The sequence below is a fragment of the Aquila chrysaetos genome, chromosome 26 (genome assembly GCF_900496995.4).
Source record: "Aquila chrysaetos chrysaetos chromosome 26, bAquChr1.4, whole genome shotgun sequence".
Classification (NCBI taxonomy): domain Eukaryota; kingdom Metazoa; phylum Chordata; class Aves; order Accipitriformes; family Accipitridae; genus Aquila; species Aquila chrysaetos.
The window spans coordinates 4,145,290-4,168,501 of NC_044029.1; the positions used below are offsets into that span (position 1 = coordinate 4,145,290).

Sequence of the window (23,212 nt, forward strand, 5' to 3'; positions counted from 1 at the left end):
ACAGCTAAATATGGAGATAATCTGAGAGCTGTTTGCACCTTTTTCAAACCGTGCTTTTTAAAACCATGCAACAAAGTATGAGCATGACTGTATTGGTCATGGTGTGCCTGAAGGAGGGTGACTGACAGAATGGATTGCTTAAAAAAAGATACAAAACTTATTAAGTGTGAAACACGTATCACAAATGCCTTGCTTATTTTTTGCTTAGAACGCGAGTCAGATTTTTTTTTTTCTTTGTGTTCAGGAAAGAAATAAGTGCTATCTTGGCCCAATGATAAGAAATGCTAAACTAAATGCTGCTGGCTGCAAATGCTAGGATAACTTGGTTCCAGCAAGTCAGGTGTTGCAGTTTGCAACATGCTCAGCCAAGTATAGAAGGAGCTGCCAGTAGCGTGATCTAACAGGCTAAACGCAGCGGCAGCTCTCGGCAGTGTTTGTGATATCCTCCTTGCCCAGAAAACCCAGGTGTGAGCAGGGAGTGCCAGAGGTAAAGACCAGGACAAAGAGGGTAGTTCTTGGAGTTTCTCTTGGCAGGAGCGAACTCCCGGCGTTCCCATCTGGCCTCTCTCTGCAGCCAGCCCTTTGTCCGGGAGGCAGCAGACAGCTTTCAAAGTACGAGAGGCTCTGAACCAAAATCCATTTCAAATAGTTTGTCTTGAGCTTCTCTTTTGACAGTGTATCACCGTCGTCAAGGGTTCTGACTTCCTAGCAAAAACGTAGATGCTTTTGCATGTATACAGTACATAGGACACTGTTTAAAATAATTGTTTCAATTCTTGAAGTCTTTAAACTGCAATTCAAACAAAGTAACCTGACGTGCACAAAATATTTTTGAGTTGCTCAGCTGGGTGCAGGTTGTTTCTGTTTTGTAGCTGTGATACTTGAGGAATGTTTATGTTTGTAATTGTGTCCTTAGAGTTCCCTAACCAGCCCACAGAGAATATAGCACAGCAGATACAAGTGATGCAAATAATCATGGATTCATTGGTCTAGTTTTTTTGCCTCTTGTTTTGTGGTGCTTTTTTTTTTTTTTAAGACTGTTGTAGAGGTCTGTTTCATTCCTCGGCCATGCCACTTATGGAAGGATAGCTTGCAGAAGGAACTAAGGAATCTCACAGGTGTGATCTGTTCAGGCAATCTTAAAAAATATAAATAAAAGGGAGATCGAGATTAACTGCCTGCCATGTTCCTTAGCATCAGACCAATAAAAGCTCCTGGTCTGTTGCCTTTTTTTGTTGTTATTAGTCCTAATAATAGGAAGGACTTACTAAAATCATTGAGTTTTCACTGCAGAAGAACGAATGGCATAACTTTTAATGCTATCGTGTAAGATCTTATTTGAGAGGACACCTTGCTATCTCGCTCTCTCACTGTGAAAAAGCACCATTTTTGGCAGAGAAGTTGAAACCCAAGCAGCTTGGCTGCAAGAAGGCAACCATTCCCCAGTGCTGGCAGCCAAGCCAGCACCACGAGAGCCACAGCGGTATCTGCCAGCCTTTCTCACACTGTCCACTATACCTAGAGAGGAGAGACGTGATCTCAGCTTCAGCTCTTTCCATCTGTCCGTCTGCCATTAAACCAGAGAGGTGACTGATGCTGTAGGAATAACTCAGATAAGTAAGCCACCTGGTCCAGGCTGCATTTCATCCTCGTTTGCTGCTTAATGGTCTGCTATGCCTGAAGGAGAAATGAAAAGGAAGGGGACGTGAAGAGGATGATGAGGGAGGTAATTTTTTAGCTATAATGGTAGGCAGTCACCATTGTTCAGAGAATCTGAAGTTTAAATCATGAGGTAAATATGATGGGTTAGGGTCCAGGTGCATCTGGAGTGATACAAAGTTCATCTTTACGCTTTCCAGACTGGTTTGCGAAAGGAAATGTGTGCTGATGTTGGCTTCTTCAGGATGGTTTTGGAGCTGAGGTATTGCAGCAAAATGTAACTCTTTTAAAAAGTACATTAATTGATGCCTTTATTAATCTTGTTGGTCACTAATCCTGTCATTTCTTAAAACTTCCATAGGAGCTCACTAGTGAGCTTGGTTAGTATTCATTATCTTTGTGCTTTGCCAAATATGCTTGCTTTCTAGAATTGATTTCCTTTTTTCCAAAAACCTGCAGTAAATAAATACTAGGTAAAGACATCAAACTGTCTTAAATAAAAAGTATTAAATTAAAGCAAAAGGAAGTTCACTAAACAAAATCAAGCAATTATTAACCAAGCAATAATTTCACTTTTGCTTTGGCTTTCCAAGAGCATCTTCTGTTGTCTTAAGCACCCAGATCAGATAATTGCTTCCTAAATTGTTTTGGGATCTTAACTTGATTTCTATATTTACAGCCCGCCCTTCTACCTTGGAAAAGAGATTCTGAATTTAGATAGGACCTAACAGAAAAGATGCTATGGAAAATTTTTTTCTTTTTTTTTTTTTTTCTTTAAGTCTTTTATCCTTGTGTTTTCCAGAAGCGTACAACTAGGATCCATTGAGGGAATCGGTCAGTGAGACATGCTGCCTTACCTACAGCTATTACAAGTACAAGGCGCTATGGAAAAATAGAACAGCCTTATCAGCTATTGCCTCCACAGAGAGCCAATGTGCTTTTAGGTCTTAAAAAAGCAGCTGAACATGCCTTAATTATTGAAACTAATTGCAGGGTCTGGTGATATTAAAAACTGAAAATGGATGGACAGCAATAGTACTTGTTGCCTCTGGAGGAAAGGGAGGTGCAAGCAGCTGTGAAAGGATAACAAAATGCTGTAACAATACAAAAAGGATTTGAGATCAAGTGTTATAATAGGGTATGTTTATTGGCTCTCTGATGTTTTGGTGCCATTTTTCAGTTGAGTAGGAACTTAAGTTTTTGTGACTTTGCCTGTATGTTGAAAACTTTCTTTAAAAATAAACAAACAAACAAAAACACCCACAAAAAAACCCTACAATTAAACACTGGAGGAAGAGACAGAATTAGGATAAAGATGCTGGGACACTCCTACAAAAAGTAGAGTAGAATGGATGCTCCTTTTAAAATAAGGAAAGGATGAGAAAAGAACAATTTAGCAGTGTGTAGGCTACAAGGTTCTGTTCATTCGGCATTCCTACATATTTTTGATTACTTACTGGAAGTAGAAGAAACATCTAAATATTAATGAAGATCACAAGGAAATGTATGTAAAGCAGCAGCGTGGATGAATCTATTTTAACGAATGCTTTGGAGCTGTGGAAACTTGCTTTTTTAGTAGTTATGGTGATCCTAACACTTGAAGTAATTCCAATATATTATAAAATACTTAATGTTGGGGCATTCCGTGGCAGAGAATCTCTCTGAATCATCTCAGTCAAGCTAAAATACTATTTGCCTTCTAAATGAATTGGGAACTGAGACTGAAATGGTAATTGTGACTTCAGGCTATAGTGTGCTATGCAGTGTCTGAATCAACAGTTCCTGAAAATGAAGCCTCAGGTGTATTTGAAGCTTCTATAATAATACAAATAAGCTCATCTGAACTAGTCTTGGTCATCTTTTGAAGACAAGAAAAGGTTTTTATGCTGATTATGATTTTTTTTTTTTTTGGCTGTAATAGCTTGATGGCAGTTCTTAAGTTTTGATAGTGTATCTTGCTGTTATGTCTTACTAGGACCAGCATGTTTTGTTTCATTAATATTTTACTGTTGCCTTAGGAAAATACAGCACAATGTATATACTTCATCCCATAAACTGCTCATTCCAAGGCAAACTAATGATCCCTTCATTTTACATGTCAAATAAAAAAGCCCCACATCTATATTTAGATAACTTGCTCACAAGATACGGCAAGATATTCTTACTCAGTGGGCAGCACGGTGAGTTGGCAGTGATGGTGTTTCACATGACTGATAATGCAGAAGTTTCTCTTCGTAGTGCTGTGGGTAGGACAAAGAATCGTGATGAAGAGGGAACAAGATAGAGACAGTTCACAGTATCCCCAAAATACCTATCAGAAGAGCTGCTTAAAAATAACCATTACTGCACGCTTTTGGTATTTTGGAAAAAGAGAATTGAAATGTGGTAGAAAAGATTGTGTTTATTTAAAGATTTACTACTATTTCGAAACTCATTTAAAGGCTACAGGGGATTTCACTTCTTCCAGAGATAACTTTAACAGAATTATATATACACTTACGTTACAGATGACTTCAGAGGTAAAAGTACAGAAGGGGTAATCAGTAAATCCAAAACTGCTTTCTGTTTCGACAGAAAAGCCGTAGTATTTATGATGAAAGGTTAAGGTGTAAGGTACAAGGAGAGTCACATGTTCTGCAGCACATGGCTGATAAAGGCAGATCAACACAGTGACTTCGTCCCCATCTTCTCTGAAGAAGAGGACACAACCGCAGATACCACGAGGAGTACATCTACCCATGGCTCCAGTATTGCATCCTATCCCTGAACTGGTGGCTTGTTTGGTTCTGGAAAATGGCCGGGTGTGAACTGACTTTTGGTCATTAAGCATCTAATCATCCACTGTGTTTTTTCTTTAAAAAACAAAGAAAGAAGAAAAAAATTTTAAAAAAACAGCCAAAACACCACCAAAAAAACCTCAACAAAATGTATCAGGTGGAAGAACCTGAGGGCTGTGTTAGGCTGTGAGCTGAGCAAATACAGGATAAAGACGTGTAGGGATTACTCTGAGGTGCTTTGACTGGTGGGGCAGATACTGTAGGCAAGATTTGGTAGATGATTCTCTCAGCTCTCATAGTTTCCTTTACATGAGTAGTAGGTGCATACACGCCACAAAGGCAAGAAAAGGAGCTTACTGCTTAAACATTGTTGTGATTCACAGGAAGAAAAAAAAGTATAAGGTGAGTGGTTCTCATTTGTGGACACTTACTAAACATCATAGATCATCAGTATTTAATTATTAAAATTTTTTAGTAGGCTTTTTACTGAAACTTTCTATTAGATAAGCTGATTAATCTTTCATTTAGAAAATTCTTCACCCAACACAGGCTGGCTAGTTTGATCTTCATCCTTCAGTGGTGATGGGGTTATGTTTGTGCAAGCAGAATACAGCCTCACCTAGAAATACACTTGTTTCTGACTTCCAAAAGGGCAGATTTTCTAAAACTTTTAAGGATTGGCACAGTTGCCCTGAAAAGTTTAAATGGAAAATGGTAGCAAAATCTGGGAGTGGGTATCCTGTAGAATATGGTTAGGCAAAAGAACTGTGATTTCAGAAGTGTGAAAATAATGTTTTCAATTAAAGCAGCAATTAAAACAAATATTAAGGATAGGAAAAAGGGCAATAAAATGTCCATTAACAAAAGTAAAATTTAATGAATAAGGGACTAAAAAGTGAATTCCAATGTGGTTAGAGATAAAGCACTTAATACATTTTGCAATGTGAAAAAAAATCCCAGATGAGATGTAGATTCAGTGACAGATGTGAATGGTAAAACTGAGTAATGTAGTAAAGGAAGGAATAGCAGTAGTTATTTCTGCTGCAGGTTTTGACTAAAGCAGGGGGATAAATCTGCCTCATGTAATGCTACAGATGTAATAAAGATGTTGCCATCTCGTATCCTTTTATTTTATAGATGACAATCTGCTAAAATAAACATTCTCAGGCCAACAGGTCATTTGACTGTGAATTAGATAGACTAGACAAGGAGTTTTCTGAATTGCTGAAGTTCACAAGTAACTGCAGAAGTCTTAGCATCCTGCTAGTGTGGTTCCAGGGAAAGCTCCAGTGACAAGCCACTTTTTTGCCTTCCTGAAGCTTGTGGAGGCTCTGTGGGAACCATCCCTGGCATACTCTGTGCGCTGTTGTCTCCAGGGGCTGTTCTCTTCCAGCGTGAAGTTCATAATTTCCAAACTGAAATAAAGGAATGTCTCTCTGCACCCTGGGTGCTGCAGTCTTGGCTCAGGGTCTCGTTAGACCTCGGTGATGAGCTTGCAATCTCCTTCGTCCTCCCACCCCATGTGGTTCTGGGAGACAGTAACTGCTTGGGTGTTTCCCAAATCCTTCCTGTGTTGTCTTAATAGAACCAAGCTATTTTAATCTCTTCTACGTCTTCACGGCTGACAAAGGCCTGTCTGCAGGCCAGCTTATCTTGTCTTCATCTCTAAATATATTTCTGTTTGTGATCAGTATTTGTGTGTTGTTTTGTTTTGTGTTTCTTTTTTTATTTTTAAATTCTACCTTGAACATTGAGTAATCGACATCTTGCTGTGGCTGCTGGAGCATCCTTACACAGCTGGTATTCCTTACTTCTGCTATTCAGGTTACTGGCAGCCACCTCCCATGGGAACTGTGCTGCCAGGTTTTCTTGGAATTACCATAGTTGGAGGTGGTGAGTCTGAAGAGTTGCCCTCCATCCCTGCTTTCTTGTGATTCAAAGTTAGGAAAAGAAAAGATCAGTCGTAACCAGCCCTTGCGTAGGGAGGCAGAGGGCAGCTATATGGAGAAGTGTGTAGCCCCAACAGATGTTGGCTGCCCAAAATTAGGTGTTGATCAGCACAGTGAGATCTCTGCTGGCTGCAGCAGCTTGGGGACAAGGGTTTCTGGATTTGCTTTTTGTTTTATAGGGTAGCTAATGACTTTTGACTCGTATCACAATAAGCCTGTGGCATCCCAGCATCTCTTTGCAGGCCTTGAACACAGATTATGTGAATTTAGACACAGTTTTAGTGTAATTGGCAATTACCATTACCAGGTATTTTTAAGGATTAAAAGTAGGAGCCCAGGGATTTGCTGTATTTCTATGTAACTTTACCAAAACTTCAGTCTCTATTTCCTCTAGTCTCTGTTTTCTTCTTTATCTTTCCCTACCCCCTTTTTTATTTCCTTCTAGAATTGCATTTCTTAAATGTCTACTGAAGTTGTCGAGGCTCATTAGAGGACGAAGGTTGTATGCCTGTCTCATGCAATTTCTGTATTGCAAATACAGCTGAAGCTAATGAAAAGAGACCTCTCTAATCATTGTACAGCAGCAGAACAAGGTTATATTTTATAGCTTTGACAGCTACCTGGAAGGTGTCTGTCTCTGGGGGATGGGAGTTTTTAATCACAAAAGATTCTGCTTTCTTGTTTTAAGAATAATTATTGGTCAGAATGATTATAATATTGCCATCCCTGATACAGTTGTTTAGCATATGCATTGAGAAACAACCCTGTATATATACATGCATCTAAAATTCCAGACAGAAAGCTCCGATCCAAGTACCATATCTGGAACAAGTTCTGATGCTATGAGATAGAGGAGAGCAAAACAGCTATGATTTATCTTTATCCTTCTGGCACACAGTACAAATGTTGCACTATACATGCACATAGTAATAAGGCAATGGATTTATCAAACTTTGCTGTCAGGCAAACTCTGATGGACAAGAATAACATAAAAACTCCAAAGGTACTGTGGCTTTTTCTCGCTGTCAGGGAGCACTGTATCAATACCAGCATAAATAAAACATTGCAGAGTTCTGAGTCCACTGTGGAAGAGCCTACCACTGTCATCATCATCATCTTCAGACTACCCACTACTGTTTTCAATGTTTCTGATACCAAGTAGACCATTTATTGTGGGGGAAAACAGAAAGCTCTTTACATAAATGAAGTATGGTGTGTTTATCAACTACACATATTTTAATTTTAGGTCCTTAGAAGAACACCATGATCATCCTAATGTGGTAATGGGAGATCTTCAGTCAGATGAAGAAGATATAATGAACAGTTCTGATGAAGATGATGACACAAATTCTGATTCCAGCAAAGGGGAGCCTGATCCTCAAGAAGATAAACAGGTATCTTTTTATCTTTATCTTCTGAAGCTATTCCTCACTCTTGCACTGATTTGTAAGTTGTAACCTGTTGGGATGTTTTCAAATAAAAGGCATTGAGTCAACATAACTGTATATATTTCTTTTTGTCATTCTTATTGTTTGGTGGGGTTTTTTTCTAAAACTTTAATTTGTGTACGTTAGCCTGATATTAAGAGGTCCCATTTAGAAATATCCCACTACAAAGTGTGTATGACCTGGCATATTTGCTCTTAATCTTTCACTGAATCAAGGAGCTGTAGACTTGCCTACCATGCCCCTCTAATAGAGCTACATGCACAGATGTATGTTTAGAAATTTTCAGTTTTGAGACTTGTAAATACCTTTTAATGAGGCTGTCTACGCCTCACAGATCCTAGAGTGCACAGTGTCTCTTGTGCACTGAACATGTAAAATCAACCTTTGATTTGTTAGTCTTGGTGAAGCCCAAGGAAAGGGGCCAGGTGAAGGTTGCAAGGTCTGAGAAGGTCCTTCTGAAAAATTTCTTGGAAGCTGTAGTTTTGCTTGAATGGTCCTGTTTCAGGGGTCTTGGCTGTGCAGCAAAGGCTGTGTCCCAGTAACCATTTCTGTGCAGACAGCTTTTCTGCATTTGCAGGTTCTGCATACTGACCTGCCAAATCACTGCTTGGCACACTGGTTCAGTCATCTGTCCCGTTTTTAATTCTTCCTTTTCAATGGCATGAAACACAAAGGGCTCAACCTGCCTTTCAGCATTTGTTTCTTAATCATTCCTTAATTGGTGCTGAGGCGAGACTGTTGGTGTGTGCACAAGAGACCTGTCATCGTAGGGTTGCGGCCCTTGGAGGAGCATAAGCCACACTCAACTGATGTGGTCTGACCTTCTGCTAGCTTCTGTGAGTGCCAGCTTGGAATGATTTCCCCTGTTTTAATCTTATTTCTTCTGCAAATGAAGAGCAGGAAGACAGCACTAACTACTCAGAATGAAATGAAATTCTGGGGGTCCTATCCCTCTCCTTGGGGATACCCACTTTCTTACTTCTCAGACCTGGACGCCCTGACACCAGCCTGCCCATAGACCGGTGCCTCTCCTCAGCATCAGTCCTGGCAGCTCTGTTTCCTTTGGTAGTAGTTATATTTGCTTCCTTTCCTTAAAAATGAACAATAATTAAAAAAGAAAAAAAAAAAGCAATGAGACTTTTTAGTGCTGGAAGAGAAGACTTGGATGATGTGTCAGACCTGAATGTCATTTAACCACGTCTTCTGAGAGGAATAAATTGGGAGGAGGGAAAGAGAGTCAAAGGAAAAGCTTGTTTCTGTGAAACTAAGCCAGACTGTACCTGTATAGAAGCTAACTTGCCTTGTGTGCCTCTAGAAATGCCCTCAGCCTTTCACGTCAGAGTTTTACAGGAAAACATCCCTGTTCTGAGGCTTTTCAGGCAGGTTTCATGCAATAATTCAGCACTTGCTGTGAAACATCTGCTTGTCATCTTGCTTCAGCTGCCTGCGGCACGTGTGGCCAGCAGCCGGGCATTAATGACCAACTTCCTAATGGGGAGAGCAGCTGTGGAGGAGAATGAAGCAGTCTCTGCATTGGTCATCAGCTGGGTTTGTTTTTATTTTTCCTTACCACAAGCATTTGGCTGGTTTGATGCTTTTTATCCATTAGAGTTTTAAGGTTCCTTCCCAGTGCTGTGCCTGAGAGTCCAATTTGCATGCCTTCGGTTCTCCTGTTAGAGACTCTCTTAGGCCCAGAGTATCTTTGGCTGAGCAAATGCAAAGTGGCCTTTTCAGTGCCAGCTGGTATGTGAAAAGCCTTTCAAATGGGGTTGAAAACAGACTGTGATATTTCGTTTTGTAATTGTTTAGCGGTAGTGTCTTGTTCTCAAAATACTAATTCTCATCTCATTTGCAACTGTCACATCTACAGTGATTGCAGATACCTTGCTCTGCATAATTGAGTTACTTGTGAATTCAGTCTTGTAGGGAAGGTGTCAGCTGTGCTTTCTAAAAAGGCATGGAGGCCTGAGGATGGGTGTTACAATCTCGCCTGAATCCAATTGACCCTCACTGGGTAGATCTAAGTGCTTTTTGGAAATAAGTTTAATTTTAGAAGTAAAATCCCAGCTCTGTGTGAAGATGTCTAGTATATAAAATAAATAATGTATTTTGCATATATGTGATGCAACACCAGATTACTAAATTTAGAAATTAATTTTAATTTAGTAATTTGGCACTGTGTCAATTAAATTAAAATGAAAAAGTTAATTTAGATTCTTTTTTAATATAACTATCATTAAAACCAACCTATGAATGTCATCGGTTCCACGGTTTGATTTCCAGCACTTGAGACTTGTTTATAGGTTTGGAGAAGAACTAAAACTCCGGACAAATCTTGCAACGTTAGTGCTTATGAACTGAAGGTTCATATATGCAATACCACTGATACCACCTTTTCTAGATAAACTGTTCAATGCCTATATTATACTACCTTACTCAATACAGCCTCCCCAGGACTTCCATTGTGCTTGTGTTGTATATCCTGTGATGTTTTAGTGCTCCTCATCCGCGGTCTGTCTTGTGGCCCGTTGAAATGAAAGCCTGAATATCTAATAGGTGTGGTGACAGCTGGCCACAGAGAAGCATATGGCAAACCATGAGGGCTGTTGTGGAGAAAGATGTTTTTTATCTGAGGGACATTGTGCATGGGAGTTACACTGTGTAGAAAACACATTTGCATCCTGACACCTGCCCCTTTTTTGCTTTGCTATACCTGTTCCTTCTATCTGATGTTGAACAGTAGCATTGATTTTTTTTGGAAGCCAAATGCGTGCATGTAACAACCAACATCATCTCCACAGTGTTTCAGGTAGATGACAAGGCTCACACTTCTACATCTTTGCAGTACGGTTGCTGTGTGTTCCAGCAGCTCCTTTAGTAGATTGTCAGAAGCTGACTTTTCTCTTCAGTGTGATTGTGGGTTTTTTTTTTTCTTTTTCTCCTTTCATCTTCTTTTTCAGTAAAGAAAACGTGCATTTCTTTTAAGATGTTCCTGAAACGCATCTGAGTTTACTGAAAATATTACTGTTGCTGTATTAATCAAATAATAAAAAAAAATAATCAAATAATATAGAAATATTATCTGTACTTTACTACTTTTGCTAAACAATAAATGTCACTTGCTAGGGCTTCATTCATTACAGGCTTCAGTGCTTCCTGTAATAATTAACTAGAAAGGCTGATAGTGTTATAAAAACTACTCTTAGCTAATATTGTTGTTTCCAGCTACAAGCTAACATGATTTTCTCATAGATCCTGAAAAGCTGGAAGATTTCAAAGCCAAGAGATTTCAAAGCAGTATAAAACATTTTTATTAGAAATAACTATTGAATAACTACATTGGATTTGAGGAACTACTGGCCGGAAATTATCTTTACGACAGTTTTAGTAAGTGCATAGTATAACATATAATTTTATTTGCAGAGTAAGGCAGCTGGAAAGAAAACAAAGGTTTACCATATTGCCAAGGAGATCATGAGCTCAGAGAAAGTGTAAGTGTCAATACTAAACTTTACAGCTGCTCAATTTATTTTAATTGGGCAATTAAAATGTAACTCTTTGCTTTTTCTTGCTTTTCTGATAGGTTTGTGGATGTGCTAAAGCTCTTACACATTGTAAGTACCCAAAAAAGGAAGTTTCCTCTTCTATTTGTTTAATCTGTTACCATTCTATGTTTAGGCTTTATTGTAGTGAATGTGACTTTTTTCTGCTGTGTCTACATATTCAAAATAATATAATCAAGCAGAACTGTAAAGTTTCAGGATTTATATAATGGATGAATATTTTGGTGGTTCCTTCTGCATCTCCTTAATTAATGTATGCAGTCTTCCAGCTGAGTGGGGGTATTGCTTGAATATTGAAAATGGAATATATATCCATTTATGTTAATCAGCATCATATTTATAAGCCAGCTTGTACCATAGCAACCAAAATAAAATCTTTGGTTAGAATAACTTTTAAAGTAGTGGGGGCAGGCAGGAACAATTTACCTTTAGAAATGGTACATAAAAATGCACGTTCTTTAGGTAATATAACAAATTAGCTCTAATGGTGCATCCATCACCATGGCAGCATAGTTTTTTGGGCTGCAATTCTTTGACAGATGCTTGCTTTCTGATAACAGCTGTGATTGTAGTACGTGCAATGTGTTGTCCACAGCAAGGGTTAAGTATTTAATCTATGCTTATGCAGACCAGTCATTTGTTAAACATGCTGTGTTGAAGGTGATAATAATAAATTAATGAAGAATTTAGCTTTCTCTAGCTCTGTTCTATGTGTTTTCTGTCGACTTTGAAGTTGTATGTGTTTGTACCATTTTGTCACTTTATTAAGTGCAAGCGTAGTGATTTTTTTCCTTGGGCAATAGCAGTGGTTATATTGCAAACAGATGCGCTGGTCTATCTTGGTCTCTTGAGAAGCATGTTCTGTGAAACTGGGAACAAAGGCTCTTATAGATGAATGTATACAGTCCTGTAACATGGAGATCTTTCGGGAAACAAAAAACTTAACCACACCACTTGGTGATTCCTCTTTTGCCTTCCATTTTAGTAATTGATTTTCTTACTCTGTTCAGGCTTGGTTTTTAAAAGCTGTGTCAGGCCGTTGCAGTCAATATATTATTTATATTCAACATGGTTTCTAGTATAGAACTGAAGTTTAAATACTTGTTAAAGGAAGAGAGTTGTCCTAATGATTATAGACAAGTTTTAAGCTATATGATTTTTAATTATCATATTTTTCAGGCATATAACTTCTGAAAGGTGTCTTCACTTTTCAGTGTACCAGTTTTTCAGGTAACATGCACAGTACTGGAAGAAAAGGCTGTTGGTGAGGAGGATGCAGGCAAGCAGAGGAAGAATGTGGGAGAGGGAAAATAGTAGGGAGTTTAGGAAGTTTCTGGGATGAACTTAAGGCTGTCGGCACAGTGTAAGTTCTCTAGAAAATGATGAACGCTTCTATAATACAAAATAAGGTGGTCATAACACAGGTAAGGGACTTAACTCAAACATACTTGGTGAATGGGATCGCTTGAGGGAGTAATTGGAGATGAGATGTAATCTTGAATTCTGTAACTATCGTAATGTTCTTTTAGAGGCCAAGATTCCAGTAAAATGCTGTTAGAGACTCCTGAAAACAAAAGGGCTTAAATCAAACGAGCTCCTCTGCATGCATCTTTGTGGGATGGTTCATGCATGGCCTCCGGAGGGTAAACAAGGATTGAGAAGATGTGAGAAGTGCTGTTTCTTCCCTAAGGGCACTTGCAGAAAAAGAAGGAACAGCGAACTGGATGTAAGACATAAATGACGTGAGAGAAACAAGCTTGTCATCACTGTCTGAGGTGCTCTGTGCCCAGAAAACACCTGGTGTTCCTGGAAAGGGAGTAAGGCAGGATTGGTGCCATTTGTACTTCTTTGTTGTGGGATTCTCTGGAAATGGGTTGCTTTGCACAAGTGAGAGGACCTCCTCAGCAGCACCCTGCTGCTGTAAGGGTGAGCTGCCTGGCTTATTTGCTGTCATTCTTTTCTCCATTTTTGTTCAAATTTTGTTCTTTTGCCAAAACCCACCACTCTCTTTGTTCTCTCATTCTTTTTGATTTTGTTTTTGCCCTGTTGCTATGGTATGGGCAGTGAGGCTTCTGGTCCAGCAGAGGAACATGCTTTTCGGGCTGGATCCTTCCACTGCAAGGCTTAGAGTATAACTTTATGCTGTGCAAGCAAAGAAAAGCTTAGGCCTATGGGCTTTTGCCTGAGCCTTTAGATCTGTGCTTCTGACTTAGACCCCTGTTCTGTCCTTATTAGGACTCTGAGAGCACGTAGGAGGTTGTCAGGAGGCAACTTTTCTGCAGCCACAAGATCAGCCTCTTATTGGAGAAGGAAGATAAGAGGTCAAGCATCTTTCTTTTTTCTATTCTGTGTCCTTCCAGAGACACTTTAGAGTGAGAAATTCTCATTTAATATGTTTCCATTTTCAGAAGCCAATTGCAAAATTATATATATATAAAAGCCCCCCCTATATATTTAGTTTTATATATCTAAAAAAACTTAGACTTTTTGTATATTGTAGCCAAATATGAAAAATAATTCATAGTAGATTTGAAAAAAGAATGTAATGTGCATAATGAGAAATAAAATAGCTATGGGTTTTGGAGCAAAGGAAGTCCTGACCTCTGGTCCTGGCTTACAACTGACCTACTGTTTGGCTGTGAAAAATTCTTTCAACCTCCAACTCCTTTTTCTCCAACTGTAAATCTTCAATATTTGAGCAGTCTGAGGTGAATATGGTAAATCTTCAATATTTGAGCAGTCTGAGGTGAATATGTTGATAAATTTTTAGTCTATGAAGTGCTTTAGAATTGCTGATTGAGGCATTTGATAATGAATTGCAGCTGTAGTCATCTTATTAAGAAGGCTAATGAAATAGTTTTGGTTTGGAAGGAAACATTGTTCTATGACCCAGCCTATTCCTTGAAATAACATTCTGGGAATACGCCACAGTCAAATCATCAATTATTGTAAAAAATTAACTATCTTATATTGTTAAAGACTTATAAATAATTTTACTACCTGAGAAAAAAACCTTTGGAACTACTTGGCAGCTTTCCAGAAGCAATCTTGTATGTTTGAAAAATATCATGATCCACACTTACTCATAGTCTTCATGAACTATCATTGCTACAGTTTAACTTAACAGTTTATGGCTAATAGTCTAACTCTAGTTAAGACTGCCTCTTTAAATAATGTATTTGTGAAATCTTCTGTAGCTGTATTCCTAGCAGTCATGTTTACAGTTTGTCACATATAGCAGCCTGGCTGTTCCGCAGAGCGTGAAACTTCCTCCCCTTCCCTCCTCCCCTTTGTAGGATATGTGTGTGTGTGTGTGTTCCTTGAAAACTGTCCAAGCGCAAACATATTTTTTTTCCTTAAATTAAACTGATATTTGAGCTATCTGCAGGTGTATTTAGCTGGGAGTTATACCTCGGTGGAAGGGATTATGGTTTATTTTTGCTTTGCTGATGGTATGTTCTAGGAGCACAGATCCAAGATGAATATTGGTTGAAGCCTTAGGAGTAAAATACGTGACCACATTTAGATCATGTAGTTCTTTCTCTTCTAGTTAAGTTTACAAGAAGTTTTAATTTCATCCATTTGAAGTTATCTTCATTCAGCTATTAGATACCAGAAGGTGCACTTAACCCAGTCAGCAGCTGAGCGAGGGTTTAGTCTGGTCACTACTTATTTTGGTTTACAACTAAACTTGTTCCTTTGCTCCATAGACTGACGAGGGCAGGTTTCTTTGCTGCACACTGGGAATCCTCCCGTGGAAAGAATGGAGAGGGATTGTGAGTCAGGGCCTTTGCAGAGGGGAAGTGCGTGGGCAGATCGCAGATGATTCACAACAGGGTCAGAATTATTTCAGATATCACAGCCCTTTGCTTATTTAAGGAAGCTGTATTGAAGGAGGGGTGGGAGGAAACAAAAGCAGCAATAGTGGTACCCTCCTCAAATATTGTTTAAAAACTACACAGCTCTAGGGGGAGTGTATACTAATAGGATAAATAAAATTCCCTAAACATTTTCAAGTTGGGAATGTTTTATCAGGCAGTAATTCAGCAACAATATGTACTCAGAAGCCTTTAAAACTGCCTAAACTAGATTTTCATGTGGACAAGTACCCAGTGGGATGCTGTCTTAGTCTAGAATAAATTAAGACTGTTTCTGGTTTGGAAAGAATGTGCTTTCCAGGGACAGTGATGAGTGTCATCCTCTTAAAGTAGCTGTGTGAAGACAATTGCCTCTGCCTAAGCAGTAAAAAGTGGTATCAGAAGATTATTTTTGGACCAGAATATAACGTAGAACTAGAAACTGTAACCCAGCATTTCAGAAAGTGTACGATAGCCTCCCCCTATCTGAAAGAAAAAATTATCCTGGAAAGGAGCTGGGATGATTCAGTATAACTAGCATAATCTTTTTGTTTTCTGTCATGTAGCATATGAGACTTTTGTCTAGAGTTGCAAGTGGTGTTTTTTCAGTGAAATACGCACATTAATTCCAAAGCATGGCAAGGGCTTTTTAATGAGTAAGATTGTAACATTTGAAAGGCTCATTTTTAATTAGAAAATCTCTCTCTTTAAAATTCACTGTAATGGATTGCTGCATTGCTTAAAACAGAATAATATCTAGGACAACTTAGGTGACTGTCTTTGAACAGACTGATGAAAGCAGTGCTCTTTAGCAGTGTTATGTAGTACTATATGCAAAATACATTTGTTATATGAATCACTTCTTGCAGGTATAGATAGCAGAACAATGTATATATTATTTGCAACAGCAATTCTGTTTTTATTTAGCAGTGAATGGATTTAGTTTTTGAAGGATTTAGGTTCTAGTGCGTTAAATTACTATTACTGCAATTTGTAATTTCTAAGTTGTTCACCTACTTGTATAAAAAGTTGTCCTTATCTGAATTCCTTCCACCCTTTGGAGTGAAATTTCAGGGTTTACTTTTGAAGTTAACATAGTTAACATTTGGTAATTAAACCAGACCTATTCTATGTTTTGCCCTTTTGGATAAGAAATTACTTTTTCAGGCCAGTGTAAACACTGTTAACTCCAACCTTGTTACATTTGTTTGACTTTTCCTCCCCCCACTCCTCAGGCATGTGCTCTCTGCCTTAAGTTTATCTCAAGATGAACTTGGCATGACAGTTACTTCACACCCACTGCCAGTTTAAAAATAAATCTTAATATGATTACAGTGACAAATGTATTGTACTGCTTCTGTAGTGAAGACTTGATAATTAAAAAAAAAAGGGGGGGGAGAAAAAACGTTGAAGTTTAGCTCTTTTGTTGTTTAGCAGACTGGTTTGCATCATTTGAAAGCTTCGCGTTATCTTTCTTCCCTGCGTTTCCTCTCTGCAGGGCTTCCTCCGTTTACTCAGTTGTGAAGGAGGATGGAGGGGGTGATGAAACAGGTTTTTTTTGGTTGGCAGTTTTAATGATAGTGTTTCATGGCGTGATCCAAAGCCTGATGAAGCTGATGGACTTTGGATCAAGCTAAGTCAAAAAACAAAATCTGTATTTGGAAAACATCCTGCAGACTCTTTGAATGCTATATCTAGAAGTTAAATAAATGCTCTTAACTACAAATGACATTCCTGTCTTATCTACTGGTGCTTAAACCTGGCTCCCTGTTCTCCTTTTATTGTTTGGGCAGGGAAAAGCCTGGGTTGCTAGTTATGGTACAGACAAAACTGCTGTTCTGTTCATTGTGCAAGTAGTCTTATAACATTCAGACAAAATTCTTGTTTCATCCCATGGCAAAGTACATACAGTATATTGTGTGTGATGACAGAATATTATCATAATATGATGAAGCATTTTGCATGAAGCTCTCCAGAATGCCTCATTTGAGCTTTTGCCATTGTAATTCCATGTATCATTTCAGTGTTAAGCAATGCCCTAGGGTCAGGAAAACCCATAAGATGCAGCTGGTAGTTAACCTATATGTCACTAGTCTGCACGGAGGATGTAAAACAGAACATTTCCATATGAATAACGCCATCTGTTTTTTAACTCCCTTGCATTTAGTTCTCAGCCTTCTCAGCCTTCCCCTGACACAGCCATCGCCCTGTATCTCCTTTCAGTTTCTTGTCATAACTCTGCCCAGTCACAGCCTTCATGACCCAGAGGGTCACAAAGCAAGAAAGTGTGTCTGGAGCTCAGGCTGCCCAGAGGTGATGTAATGTGGAGAGAGGGCAGGGGAAAGTTGAGGCTTAAGTTTGAGAGACCCTAAATAGTGCCAGATGCTGGACTGATGAGATAACTAGTAAGACCTGTAGTAGTAGACCTGGGGAGGGGGAAAGAGGGGGCTTAATTTTTTTCTTTTTTTTTTCTTCCCAACCTGAGGACCCTACAGATTTTCAAAGGCAGATGTGGACCCCAGGCACATTTAAAATGTAACTCATCATTGTACTTAGGAACATGTTGGTCACCTTTTTCAGGATACCTATAGATTGTGAATGTGTTACCAGGTTTCAGCAGACCACAAACTCAAAAAGAGCTATTATGGATTGTCTTTTTTCCACTGTTGCCCAAATTCAAGTGAGACACAGTAATACACTGCACCACCTAATTTGGAATTTCTATTTCGTCAGTTTAGACAGTGTTGTTTATCAAGTGAAATGCTAACTTGATAACATTTTTTGAAAATTGTGTTTGCATGTGATCAGGGAAAACACCTCTTGTAACGGATACTGAGTTTCAGTATAGATACTGACTTGTGTGGGGCCAAGCTTTTAATTCTAAATAGTTTAATGAGGACCAATAAGCCTCAGCTCTGTTCTATTGAAAGCTGATTATAGCATAAAAATGCTGTAAGAAGATCCTTCAAGTGTAAGCGGGGTTTTCTTCTTCCTTGTGAACGTTTTGAAGGTACCATTGTTTTTGATCATTGTTAACATTTGAAATTTCATGTTTTCCACGTGTTGTTACAACATCTTTTTGTTAGATGTTAATTTTCCTGTATGTAGAAGAGCTGCTACATACAGTAACTTTTTGTGACCCTACATTTTTGTCCAAGAGGCACATCTTCCAAAAGGGCATTTGTAGGTGACTTAAGAAAACTAGTACGACTGTATTAGCTGATATAACTTTTTTGCTTTTTGACCCAAATATTAGCGAAAAGATACTTAAGGCTGCCAACACCCTTGCAGATAAAAGCTTCCCCCCCCCCGCCTTAGTTTCCTCATATGTAGTACCAGCACATTCCTTAAGGGCATGTTATAAAAATAATGAACAACTTCTATATTATGCATACAGGAGCAAGAAAGTAAAGCTCCAGCATCAAACCAAAGGGATTAAGGCAGTCCCAGGGGAGTAAGTTGAAGCTGCAGAGAAACATAACCCTGATGGTACCCGCCTTGCCTTTGGTAATAGGGAGCAGCGCCTGGAATGTCTGCAGAGAGAACGCCATTGTCTGTGTTGGTGCTTTGAAGGCTGTTCGCTGATGGGAAGGGGGGTTTCTGTCCTCTTTGTACTCTGGCAGGATTTCCGGGACGCTGTGGCACATGCCTCTAGGCAGCTTGGAAAGCCAGTGATTGAGGACAGAATCCTGAACCAGATCCTGTACTACCTACCTCAGCTGTACGAACTCAATCGGGACCTCCTGAGGGAACTGGAAGAGCGGTTATCTCACTGGTGACTATCAATAAAAGGATACCACTCCTTTGATGTTGAAATTTATCTGTGGGGCTTATGTGGCTCCATGTGACCATGGTTTGACTCTTGTTTGTGTTTCACGTGCGTTCTTAAATGACAGAATTGACTCTGAAAGTACAGGAGTTCATTTTCCATTTAGATGTATCCAGAAAGGTCCAGAAGGCGTGTCAATACATGCTTTTAGCAATCACACTTTTTTATTTAAAATTTCATTTTTAATTGAAAGTTCTGGTCCCTGCATGGGCATGATAGTGGACTGTTCCCTTAGAGGAAAAGGAGGCTGTCCTGAAGACAGGTTTGAATTTTAAAGGTAGTTGAGATCTACTAACCAGACACAGTGCTGATTGACAGCCACAATCCCATTGAAGTCCATTTTCAGTTACACTGGTGGATGTATCTAAATCAGCTACACAAAGGCACCAAAATGGGTAAAGACTGTAATCCCATGCTTGCTGTTAAGGGATGGAGACTGCATCTTGAAGTCTGAAGATCTGTCTCCTCAGAAATCCAGCTTGTACTAAAGTCTTCAAACAATTCAAGACCATTTTAAGCAGACTGTGTATTAAGTGGTTGTCATCTAACACCGAACTAGTGTGTTGAGGTGTGGCTGATAAGTTTTTTCAGAGTAGCTACTGAGATGGATGCCTATCTGCTGAACTGTAAGCTTTTTGTTCAGAACACAAACTAGCACATCTTACTGTGAAAGAGATGTTTTGCTGTAGGATTAAGATGTACAGTCTTTTTAGCTCTAATTGCTCTATTTTTTGTTTCTAGGCTCGAACATCAAAGAATTGCTGACATATTTGTAAAAAAAGGTCCCTACTTAAAGATGTATTCAACTTACATCAAGGAATTTGATAAAAATGTTGCACTATTAGATGAACAGTGTAAGAAGAATGCAGGTTTTGCTTCGGTCGTCAAAGACTTTGAGGTACTGTTGTCTTTTGTAAGATATATCCTATTTTGTGGCTTTTCAGCAGTTGTGATCCTCCATAAGGCTTTAGAGACTGTCCTCCAATTTGCTGTTTTTTGGGGTTGGGTTTTTTTTTTTGCTGCAGTCTTGGCTTGAGACTTACTAGGGTGGAAGTGGAAAGAAGTAAATTCAGACTTTGTGAAGTAACTGGTGATTTTGGCTACCACTGTAAGATATGATAAAGGAACTTGATTTTCAGAAAATGCAGAACTTGCTACAAATTACATCAAAGACACATTAACAAAATCTCTAGCTGCTTTTTATTATTTTGTCTCCTGATCATACTGATTAACTGTCCTATTTTAACCAGGTCGATTTCTCTACCACATCACAGGGCAGTAGCTTGCTCATGGGAATAGTGTTTCATTTCAGTTGGAAACATAAAAAAAAGTGAATTTTCTCATCTGCATATTTCTAGAAGTTTCAAACCCAGCACATGCAGCAATCAGATGAAAGCTGATTCATGTCGCTAAGAGCATTGCCAGATTTTTACATAACTCCCTTAAAACAAATCGGAGAAGAGGTGCAAGCTCCCTGAGCACATGATCCACACAAACTGTGAATTTACTTTCCATTACACGGGCTTTCCCCTTGGGTAATCCCTGCTCTGTTTGCTTACGAGTGGTTCGAAAGGCTCCTTGGAGTGGGCAAAGGAAGAGCTTGAGGTAGAGACAGCAGAGACAGGAAGGAGATAAGAGGCCTTTTTAAGGACTCGGTGTTTCAGATGCACTTTATTTTGAATGCAAACTCAAGACAGTTAACATTTTTGAAGCATGGATCTTTTAATTCTGTGTTGTCTTTAGAGGTGTGGATTAATTAAAACTTCTACAGTGAGCACTGCTGTCTTCTCTGCCTTTCTGCCTAATGGATGCTGACAGCAATTACAAAGGAGCACGCTGCCCTTGCCACCAGTGTTTCCTTTATTTCTACCTTTCTCACCTCTCCTCCTCCTAAGCAAAAGCACCTGTTTTGAATCCACAGAGTATGAGTGCTTACTGATGTCTCTTAATGCATGATTAATTTTGCATGCAGTCTTCCACAGGGAAGTGCTTGCTCTGTAGTGTGGTGTTTAACACTGTGGTAGTGGCACCTTTTTAAGATAAAGCTTCTCTAATGTAATCGGTGGTTTGGGTAGGTATGTTTTCTTTGCTGGAACCCTTGACTGCCACAGAATCGTTACTCATTTTGGGTGTTTCTTTCAGATGAGCCCCCGCTGCGCTAGTCTGGCCCTCAAGCACTATCTGCTCAAGCCAGTTCAGAGGATTCCCCAGTACAGGCTCCTGTTGACAGGTACAGTCAAGCTCTTTTGCAAGCTTAAGAAGCCAGTCTTCACACGTCCCAGGAAACTTGTTTTCAGGTGGTCGTATCCATCTGTAAAGCGTGTTTATCTGACTTAAGATATGTGAAGCTTTTTTCAAGAACATGTCATGGGTTTAGAGGCTTTCTTTGTTAATAGATTGCAATAAGAAACACAAGTGAGGTGCTGATATTCCCAACGCTGTGGTGTGTTCTCTGATGGTATGTTCAGCAGTACTTGGAAAACACAAAAACTGCAGTGGGTTTTGTTTGTTTCTGTGGTAATAGAAGCCCATAATTTCCTTAGAGAGTTGGAATGCTCCTGCTTTGCTTTGGGTTTGGGTTTTTTTTTGTTGTTGGGGTTTTTTTGTTTTGTTTTTGGTTTTTTTTGTTTTGGGGGGTGGGTTTATGAAGGAAAAAGGTAGCAAGGAAAGCTGGAGCTAGGAGAAGGAAGCAAAAGATGTCTGTGCGACTGTGAACTTCTGCAAGTAGCTTCTCCATTTCTCCCCCACCCAGGTGTTTAATCTGTAAAATCCATTCTCTTTTAAAGGCAAACCACATGTTTTTAGCATATGTTTACCAGTAAGTGCGTAAGACTTGTTACAGGAGCACTGTAGGCTGAAGAGCTGGCTTGGGACTAGGTAATCTGGGCTCTACACCCTGCTCTGGCACTGGCATGTCTGAGTGACCTTGAGCAAGTCATCTGCATGATGCAGTGCTTTCTTTTCTGTAAAAGGGGGGCCATGATAGAGGCCTCCTTTGTAAAGTATTTTGAGATGTGTTTGTTGTAAGAGGGGGATGGCTCCTGTAAGGATTTGGAAATACTTAAGGCATTGTTTTTGAAAGCCATTGCTTCTTGATGAGCAATTTAAAAATAGCCTCTGTTTATGTAGTAACTGCAAAATAAAATGCTCTGTGACCTTTTTTTTTTGGCTCTGTAGCTGCTTGTTGGCATTTCCCCAGCAAGTACTTAGACTAGTGATGCTGTGGGAGATACAGACTTAAGTGTTATGCAGCAGTTACCAAGTTATTAACATTGACTGTTTTCATTTTAACCATCTCATTAAAGGCACAGGTGTTGAAAAAAGGGTGAAAACCCCTTATTAAATGGACTACTTTGTAGGGGAAAATCTTAGTGACTCTTAATTGATGAAATCAAACCATAAAACTGCATTTGGGGAATTTGCTTTATTTTAAAAGGATACTGACTTAGGGCATGGTATAGGCTTGTTATACACTCCGAAATCAGCGGCGCTTTGGATAAGTTCAGAGGTTTTAATTAAAAAGGTTGAACAGAGGATCAGGATGGAGTAGATGCCATTGTCAATATACATAGCAAAGCAAGAGATGTCAGGGGTGAATGGCACTGAAACAAAACTCAGATGTTGAATGGGAATTCCTCGTGATCATTAACTGTCATTTCAGCTGGGACAGGCTGTTTTAGACCTGAAAAAACTCATTCTGTGGTGATAGGGGTTGCTGTGGGTGTCCCCAGTCTGCAGACCTTACTGTGGCTGCCCAGCTTTAAATAGGGTTGCAAATGCTATTGACAGGAATGGGATTGCAATGCTGGCTGCTGATTTAGAAAAGTAATTTTCTTGTGTTCTATGGGAGCAATAAAAGAGGTCAGACTAAGAGTTTAATTATGCTGGGGCTGGGGAGTGTTATTTTGGATCTGTTTCATTTTCAATCTGTTCAAGCTATCATGCATTTCTGTTCTCACTGAGAATCTCACTCTTCCATATCTCTGTGGATGACCCGTCTGCTCTGTTACCTTCCAGCAGCTCTGTGTAATATTGAGCAATCTCTGTATAAACTTGTGCTGCAAAACCTTTGGAGGACACGCAGAATATTTGGATCTATTGTTGCAGTGGGCGTGATGCAGTGATGCAGC

The 23,212-nt window shown here is 39.3% G+C and overlaps 1 protein-coding gene across 2 annotated transcripts in view; it reads left to right on the plus strand.

Moving 5' to 3' along the window:
• FGD6 (FYVE, RhoGEF and PH domain containing 6) overlaps positions 1 to 23,212 on the plus strand; it is a 75,513-nt gene that overhangs the window by 21,359 nt on the left and 30,942 nt on the right. For both annotated transcript variants that reach the window (XR_005931486.1, XM_030003076.2), the window contains exons 3-8: positions 7,632 to 7,779; positions 11,257 to 11,324; positions 11,417 to 11,447; positions 18,877 to 19,028; positions 19,824 to 19,980; positions 21,225 to 21,312. Coding sequence is in view for 1 of the 2 variants with exons in the window: in XM_030003076.2 (XP_029858936.1) it covers positions 7,632 to 7,779; positions 11,257 to 11,324; positions 11,417 to 11,447; positions 18,877 to 19,028; positions 19,824 to 19,980; positions 21,225 to 21,312 (644 nt within the window). In the remaining variant the exon portion in view is untranslated. The remainder of the gene's footprint in view (positions 1 to 7,631; positions 7,780 to 11,256; positions 11,325 to 11,416; positions 11,448 to 18,876; positions 19,029 to 19,823; positions 19,981 to 21,224; positions 21,313 to 23,212) is intronic.